Source organism: Calypte anna, unplaced genomic scaffold (assembly GCF_003957555.1).
Source record: "Calypte anna isolate BGI_N300 unplaced genomic scaffold, bCalAnn1_v1.p scaffold_123_arrow_ctg1, whole genome shotgun sequence".
Taxonomy (NCBI): Eukaryota; Metazoa; Chordata; class Aves; order Apodiformes; family Trochilidae; genus Calypte; species Calypte anna.
In genome coordinates this window covers 63,995-72,853 of record NW_022045435.1, presented here as the reverse complement: position 1 = coordinate 72,853, position 8,859 = coordinate 63,995, and the positions used below count along the sequence as shown (strand labels likewise).

At 50.1% G+C, this 8,859-nt stretch overlaps 1 protein-coding gene across 1 annotated transcript; it reads right to left on the bottom strand.

The window, feature by feature from the left end:
- Positions 1 to 1,360: 1,360 nt before the first annotated feature.
- Positions 1,361 to 2,014, bottom strand: LOC115600194 (olfactory receptor 14A16-like). The gene has a single exon (XM_030468462.1). The coding sequence runs from the start codon at positions 2,012 to 2,014 to the stop codon at positions 1,361 to 1,363; it is 654 nt and encodes a 217-aa protein (XP_030324322.1).
- Positions 2,015 to 8,859: the final 6,845 nt, after the last annotated feature.

The following is an 8,859-nucleotide window of genomic DNA, read 5'->3' as shown; positions in this document are numbered from 1 at the left end:
GAAACTTCCCCCTCCCCGACTCTTTCCAAGAGGGGCTGCTTTTCAACCCCCCTTCGTGTGGCTGGTGATTGCTGCCAGCAAGACTGCTGCAGCCTCTGCCCCCACAGATACTGTAGCTGTGAGCCCTGCTGGGAGGGGGGGGAAAGGACACCACATAGCCTCATTAAAAAAAAAAAAAAAAAAAAAAAAAAAAAAGTTTCTCTAAAAAAAAAAAAAGAGAGTGACCGCATGAGAGCACTAATGAGTTATTAATAACACTTTTGATCAAACTGGTCAATGCAACAATTAGGCCTAGAATATAAGGGAAAATTTGAAATTTGGGTTTCTTGCTGTTTCATTTGTATCACACATAGCAACAGGAAAAGCCTTTGGTAAGAATTGATAAAAATCATAAAATACACCAATTAGCTTGTTAGCTTACAGATTTAATTAGGCACGGCTTATCAGTTATATATGTTATTATTGCTTTTATATTACTAGTATGTTATTATTGCCTTTGTATTAGTATATATGTTATTATTGTTTTTTGCATTATTGGTATGTTATTGCTTTTGTATTAGTATGCTTTTTATGACAATATATCATTAGCATGTTATCTTACGTAATGAAATAAGTCAGAATTGCTCAAAAAACAAAAAGGGGAATATGTTGGGGAAGCAGTTCAGAAATATACAGGTTGTGAGCAATCCTGACTTACTTTAGCTTAGGCCACATTGGGTTAATGGTTATTGAGGCCTAGTTAGAGGTTTTCTAAAAATGAGCTAATGGGAAAGAGATAACTTAATTGGCAACAGAAGAGGAAAATAATTATGTGAGAAGAGTGGTTCAGTGAGAATGGAATGTGTAATTGGAATACAAAGCCACCAGCATGATATGATGGTGTAAACAAGGCTTCTCTATATAAGTGAGTGCAAGTTGTTAATAAACGATTTCATACAATCATATTGATGTGCACATGGAATCCTTAAGCCTCCGCAGATATTTTTCCCACAGTAAGCCAAAGAAATTGGTGCTACAAGATATGCATACTGACAAGATATGTCTCTGTGTCAAAGAATACAAGAAGAGACACGTAATAAGAAATGTCAGAGATAATGAAAATTATATTTGTGAATATTAGAAAAAGTAAAAAAGAAAAAAACCCAACAAAACACATCTACAACAAAACAAAATAAATATAGCTGGAAGTCAGTTTGTCCTTTAAAGAGTTTTGTGATGAGTGAACTGCAGAAGAAGTCAATCAGTTCCAAACTTTTGAAAACAATCCAATCATCAATTTCCTCAGGGCATTCTTGAGCTCCTGGTTCCTCATGGTGTAGATGAGGGGGTTCACTGCTGGAGGAACCACCAAATTCAGAAATTACACCACCAGGTCCGGGGCTGGGGAGGAGATGGAGGGGGGCTTCAGGTAGGCAAAGATGCCACTGCTGAAAAACAGGCAGATCACGGCCAGGTGAGGGAGGCACATGGAAAAGGCTTTGTGCTGTCCCTGCTCAGAGGGGATCCTCAGCACAGCCCTGAAGATCTCCACATATGAAACCACTATGAAAACGAAACACCCTAAACCTAACAAGCAACTTAATACAAGAAGCCAAATTTCTCTGGCGTAATCAGAATGAGAGCAGGAGAGCTTGAGGATCTGGGGGACTTCACAGAAGAAATGGTCCAGGGCATTGCCCTGGCAGAGGAGCAGGGAAAATGTATTGGCTGTGTGCAGCAGAGCAGTGAGAAACCCAGGGCCCCAGGCAGCTGCTGCCATGTGGACACAAGCTCTGCTGCACAGGAGGGTCCCATAGTGCAGGGGTTTGCAGATGGCCACGTAGCGGTCGTAGGATATGATGGTCAGGAGACAGTACTCAGCTTTGATGAAGAAGACAAAGAAGAAGATCTGTGCAGCACATCCCTTGTAGGCGATGTCCCTGTTGTCCCAGAGGGAATTGGCCATGGCTTTGGGCAGAGTGGTGGAGATGGATCCCAGGTCGAGGAGGGAGAGGTTGAGGAGGAAGAAGTACATGGGGGTGTGGAGGCGGTGGTCACAGACGATGTTGGTGATGATGAGGCCGTTGCCCAGGAGGGCAGCCAGGTAGATGCCCAGGAAGAGCCAGAAGTGCGAGAGCTGCAAGGAAACTTCTCTGGAAAATCAAAGACAGCTTCCGTATCTTCTTTTCCTAGCACATCCACACACACTTTTCTAACAGATCTTCCTTCCGCTCTATGGTTGGATCTCTGACTGCAGCTGGCTGAATGTGTAGTGAGGAGCAGAAACTCTGTGCGATGGCTGCTACAGAGTCACATCTGATCTCACCTGTGAGCACACGAGATCATGGAGTCAGGGGCAACACTAGAAGTCAACTTAATCTTATCAAAGCAGTGATAAAAAAAAGGGGTCATCACCATCTACATTCTCAGTTCTACGAAACTGGGGTGGCAGAAGGCAGATTCAGAGGGGTTTGGGTTTTTATTTCAGATCCCCCCATCTCTCCTGGGGAATGTTCTTGGATGTCTCAAACCCTCAGCAGTTCTGCTGCACTCAGGGAGAACAGAGCAAGGCAAGAGGATTGCCTGTGGCTCCATGCAGAGAAAGGGGAGCTGGTCTGATGAAGGGAGGGTAAACTCCTCCCCAGCCTCACAGAGGGCACTGCCCAGAGCTCCAGAGGGCAGAGGGAAGATGGACACCTCCTTGCCATGGGCACATCTGCTGCCTGGAGCTGTTTCCTTGGCCCTGTCGCACTTCCTTCCCCTGCTCACAGGGCCCAGCCTAGCCCCTGGGTGCCCAGCTCTTCCCTGCAGCCACTCAGGGGGTGCAGCAGATAAAGAACAGGGCACACACACCCTGAGGACAATGGAAAAGGGAAGCTGAGCTGAACTGAGCAGAGCTGCTGGGGGGTGGAGGCACTTCTGGAGGTTCCTAGTCCCCCTCCAGGTGATGCTTGAGGAGTCTAAGCCCCTGCTCTCCCCTGCACAGCTAAGTTTCCATCCCCCTAAGCTGAGCCAGAGACAAGTTGTAAAAGAGCCTAAGGACAGCTGAGGCTGGAGCAGGAAAGCCCTGCCTTGAAGGGACCCCTAAAAAAAGTCCCCTCAGAAATATTCTGGGCATCAGATGGAGCTGTGAGCAGCCCTCAGCAATTCAGCCCTCTCTCAACAGCACCAGGATCCTGCCCCGTGCTCCCTGTCTCCTGCCAGCCACAGCTTCTGCCAGCACCAGGGAGCTCCCCGGGAAGGCTCTTGGTAGGCAGGCAGGCAGCAGAGTCCCTGCCCCAGCACACAGCCCCTGGGCTGCAGGATCCTGCTCTGAAGGACAGCCCTGGGCACCCCTGCCTGCACACACACCCTCACTCCTCTTCACAATTCCCCTTCCACCTCCAGCCCCTTCCCCCCTTACAGCTCCCATCAGCTCTGGCTCTGCAGCTTTAGGAGATGCCTCCAGGAACTGCACCAGCTGCACTGCCCTGCACCAGACACTCACCATGTCAGAAGCTGGGAAGGTTCTCCTCCACTGAGCTGGCACTCATCCCCTCCATCTTCCCCCCCTTGAAGCTCTCTCTGCCTTCCTCATCTCCCCCAGATACCCTGGCAGTGCCCTCAGCCCTGCTGCGCTCTGCAGAGGACCTGTTCCGGCCTAGAGCTGTCTCTCTGCAGCACTGCCCACTTGCCAGAAGCTTCCTCCATCCCAGGAGCTCAGCTCACAACTGTCAGGAGCCCTCTGGGGTGTTGATGCTGAGCCCAGGACATTTGCTCAACAGGCAAGGAGAGGAAGCAGCAGAAGCTTCTTTCTCAACAAGAAAGTCCAAGGCAAAGTCCAAGTCAAAAGTTTTTTGCTGTGTGCCTGGGTCCCCCTGAGGGACAGCCCTGAGAAAGCGTCCCCTGCAGGGTGTGGGGGGAGCAGGAGGCAGTGATGGCAGGTGGGGAAAAGGAAGGTGCAGGTGGCTCTGGTGCTGAGGAAGCCTGGCTGTGTGTCAGGACTGCAAAGGGCCCAGCCCTGGGCCCATTCCCCAAAGGTGCCAGCCCTGAGCCCCAGCCCCTGGCAAGGGAGGGAGATCCTGTGCCTCCCTCAGCCCTCAGGGCTCTCCTGGAAGCACTGGGATGTGGAGATGGGCAATGCCAAGGGCAGGACTATGGCACGGCACCTCCCAGTCTCCTGCACATGGACAAGGAGGCCCTGAGCCCCAGTGCTGCTGGAAGCTCCACTTGTCTCCCCATGGCCATCAGGGACAGAGACAAGAGCCATCAGCAAATTCATGGAGAGCTTGGCTCTGCCAAGTGTGGCTCCAGCTTTTCCACAGCTTTTCCCTCTCTCATCTCCACCACAGTCTGTCCTGGGCTGTCCCATCCCCTGTGCCTCTTGCCCTGCAGGCTCTGCTCCTTCACCCGCCTGCCCCACCTTGCTGTCCCCTTCGTCTCCTGACATCTCTGTGTCCTCCTTGCCTCTGCTTTGGCACACAGAGCCTTGGGCTGATCCAGGCTCCTTCTGGGGGATGTGGTGTTCCCCAGCATGGCCCTTGCAGTGACATTTCTTTCTTCTGCTTTCCACTCCAGGCATCCCCAGCTGCACTTTGGGCCATTTTTCCTGCCCAAGCTGTTTCCCACTGTGAAGAAAAGCTCCACCATGCCCAAACCCACCCTTCAGGCACCCCCGGGATCCTCCTCTACTGCCCACAGTCTTCACAGCACTGCAGCTTTGCCCATCAACCTCTGCAGCCTGGGCATGGGCTTGGGGTCTTCAAACCCCATCTTGGGAGAACTCTGGATACTCTCCATGGTTACTGAGGTGGCTGAAGGTCTTATAATAATCGAATCACAGAATTATTTGGGTTGGAAGGGACCTCTAAATGTCATCCATTCAAACCCCCCTGCAGTAATCAGGGACTGCCTCAAATAGGTCAGGTTGCTCTTGCTTCCTCAAGCCTGACCTTTTATATTTTCAGGAATGAGGCCTCAACCACCTCACTGGGCAACATGTGCCATTGTTTCCACTACTCTCATGGTAAAGAAATTTTTTCCTTACATTGTCCAAATCCACTCTTCCCTAACTTAAACCCATTGTCTTCCATCCTATTAGTTGAGGCCCTTGCAAGTAGTTCCTCCTCAGGCTTCCACTAGAAGCCCTACAGGTACTGGAAGGTCCATTGTGATACAGTCAATACTGTAGTGAAATGAGGCAACCAGGTGCCACTAATTGCCAGGGAGTGAGCATGAGCTTGTGTCAAGCCCACCTGTGCCTAATTAGGGTGGGCCCCCACTGCACATGAGCAGGACCAGGGGGCCAATAAAAGGTGAGGCCTGACACAGGCAGAGCTCAGTCCTGAGCTAGCCAGCAGAGAGGCTGCTTGCTCTTGTAGTAGCAGCACTGATCTGGGCTAGTCAACTCTGAGAGCCATAGGCTTAGAGCATTGCTTGTGAGTCTCTGCTGGAACACCTGGTTGGACTTTGAAGTGCCGTTCCCTAAGAGAGCTTCGTCTTGCTACACAATACCACACAGGAGAATGACAGAGGGGAAGGAGAAAACTTGTATTCCACATCTCTGCAATGGTAGATGTAGCTCTTAATATTGAGTAGGAAAGGAGAAGTCTGCCTTACAGAATGTTCAGTACTTTGAGTGTGCAAAAACAAAGAAGGTTCTCAGGAGCAGCCAGCACTGATTTACTAAGGAGAAATATTGCTTGAGTAACCTGATATCCTTCTACAAAGGGATGACCGAATGGGCAGATGAAGGGAGAGCAGTGGATGTCATATCCTTTGACTTCAGTAAAGCTTTAGACACTGTCTCCCATAATATCTTCATAAGAAAACAGAAGAAATGTGGGTCACGTGATTGGACTGTCAGGTGGACTGGTAACTAGCTCAACAACAGAGTTCAGGGGGGTAGGATGATTGCCACAGAGTCAAGTGGGAGGCCTGTGGACAGTGGTGTTCCCCACGGATCAGTACTGGGTCCAATTTTCTTCAGTCTCTTTATCAACAACCTGGATGAGGGGATGGAGTGTACCCTCAGAAAGTTCCTGATGATCCAAAGCTGGGAGAGGTGGCTGAGACACCAGAAGGCTGTGCTGCTCTCCATGAGATCTGGACAGGCTGGAGAGCTGGGCAAAGGTGAATTTCATCAAGTTCAATAAGGACAAGTGTAGAGTCCTGGATCTGGGTAGGAATAATACCAACCACCAGTGCAGTTTAGGGGACATCCTGTTGGACAACAGATCCATGGAGAAAAATTTGGGGTCCCAATGGAAAGGAAATTCTCCATGTTCAACAATGGGCCCTTGTAGCCAAGAGGGCCAATGATGTCCTGGGGTGTATAAGGAAAAGTGTCTCCAGCAAATCTAGCGATGTTTTCCTACCCCTCTACTCTGACCTGCTGAGACCACACCTGGAATACTGGATCCAGTTGTTCAAGAGAGACAGGGATCTACTGCAGAGAGTCCCAGGGAGAGCATGGATTCTTAAGAGACTTGAACATCTCTCAAATGAAGAATAACTGAGAGAATTTGAGCTTTTAAGCTTTGAAAAAAGAAGGCTGAGGAGGGGATTTTAAGAATGTCTATAAATATCTGGAGTGTAGGTGTCAGAAGGAAGGGGTCTATCTCTTTTCAGTGGAAAAAGGGGTTTAAACTAGAACATAGGAAATTCCACCTCAACATGAGGAGAAACTTCTTGACTGTGAGGTTGTGGGAGCACTGGAACAGGCTGCCCAGAGAGGCTGTGGAGTCTCCTTCTCTGGAGGCTTTCAACACATTCCTGGATGTGTTCCTGTGTGGCCTGCCCTAGGTGATCCTGTTTTGGCAGAGGGGTTGGACTGGATGATCTCTAGAGGTCCTTTCCAACCCCTAACATTCTATGATTCTATGACCTCAGTCCCTGGGACAGTGAAGGGGTCCATCCTGCTCCAGGCAGGTGAAGGACAAAGAGGGGATTGCTGAAGCAGAGTGGGCAGGGGACAGAAAGGCATGGGGTGCACCTGGCCTTTAGCAAGCCCTTTGCCATGCTCTACCATATTCCCGTTGTAGCGAGACTGGTGATGTCTGGATTGAAGAGGTGGGTGATGTGGTGGGTGGGAAGTTCACGAGATGATGAGGGTCACAGTGCCATCAGGGTTCCAAAGTCCTCCTGGCAAGCAGTGATGGTGCCTCAGTGTCCAGAACTTGTGCCATCACTGTTTGCTGTCTTTTTAATCCCCCTGTGGGGTGGGACAAAAGGCACTTTCACCCCCTTTGTGGATGAAGCCACACTGGGGAAGCCCTTGAGAAACCCCATGTGGTTCAGACTTGAGCAGGGCACTCAGACAAGGAGATGCTCAGCGGTCTCTTCCAGCCTGAGGTATTCTGTGATTCTGAATGATCTGAAGCATCATGGGAATGATCTGTAGGATCATGCAGCAGAAGGAGCACGGGAAGCTCATCCTCGAGCAGCTCCGAGAGACACTACTACTGACTGAGGCTGATGCTGTGGATGGGATGAAGAAGTGAGTCCCATGGGGACAGGGGCAGGGTTGGCTTCAGTTGGGTGGGAGGTGTCTCTACCCATGCATGCAGGGGGTTGGAACTAGATGAACTTTAACCCTTCCAACCCAACCCATTCCATGATTCTGTGACACAGTCCCAGACAGTTCCAAGCCTGGGTGTCTCCACAGCCACCACCAGGGCTTTGTGATGCACGGTCTGGTGCCTGGACACCATTGTCATGGGGGTCTCTGTGGTGACCCTGGGGGTATATAAGGGCTGTGGAGATGTGGGGTGCCCATATCTGGGAGAGCACCTCCCTCAGGAGTCAGCAGCTGCCTTGGGTTACCATGGAATGTCTGTGGCAGAAAATGCCCAAGATGTCCATGGAGAAGTGTTGGGGAAACGGTTCAGAAATATACAGGTTGTGAGCAATCCTGACTTACTTCAATTTAGGCCACATTGGGTTAATGGTTATTGAGGCCTAGTTAGAGGCTTTCTGAGAATGAGCTACTGGGAAAGAGATAACTTAATTGGCAACAGAAGAGGAAAATAATTATGTGAGAAGAATCTTTCCGTGAGAATGGTATGTGTAATTGGAATACAAAGCCACCTGCATGATAAGATGGTGTAAATAAGGCTTCTCTATATAAAGTGAGTGCAAGTTGTTAATAAATGATTTCATACAAACCTATTGATGTGCACATGGAATCCTTAAGCCTCCGCAGACTGTTTTCCCACAGAGAAGGAGGTGGAAGCCTGCTCCCAGCCCTCCACAAGACACCAAGGTCAGTGAATGAAGGAACGGCCAGAAAAAACGTTCCCCTGCAGGCTGTGGGGAGAGGGCAGCTGTCCCCTGCAGGCCATGGAGGAGCAGAGTGGGGCATATGTGGACCTTGGTCCCATGGAGTGACTTTTCTTTCTTCTGCTCTCCACTCCAGGCATCCCCAGCTGCACTTTGGGCCATTCTTTCTTGCCCAAGCTGTGTCCCACTGTGAAGAAAAGCTCCACCATGCCCATACCCACCCTTCAGGCACTTTCAGGATCCTCCTCTACTGCCCACAGTCTCCACAGCACTGAGACTTGGCTCATCAGTCTCTGTACACCACCCATCATCTTCAGACCTCAAAATCCCATCTTGGAAGATGTCTGGGCACTCTCCATCTCGCCATGGAAACTGAGCTGTTTGAAGATTGGAGAAACAGAGAATCGTGGAATAATTTGGGTTTAAGTGACCTCTAGAGGCCCTTGCAAACTGTCCCTCTCCAGCATTCCTGTAGGGTCCCTTCAGCACTGGAAGGTCTCCCCAGAGCCTTCTTTTCTCCAGACTGAACACCCCCATCTCCCTCACTCTGCCTTCTAGAAGAGGTGTTCCAGCCCCCTGATCATTTTGTAGCCCTCCTCTGGACCCACTCCATCAGGTCCA

Excerpts from the sequence above, each read along its gene's own strand:
- LOC115600194 (XM_030468462.1), bottom strand. The coding sequence starts at position 2,014 with ATGTACTTCTTCCTCCTCAACCTCTCCCTCCTCGACCTGGGATCCATC.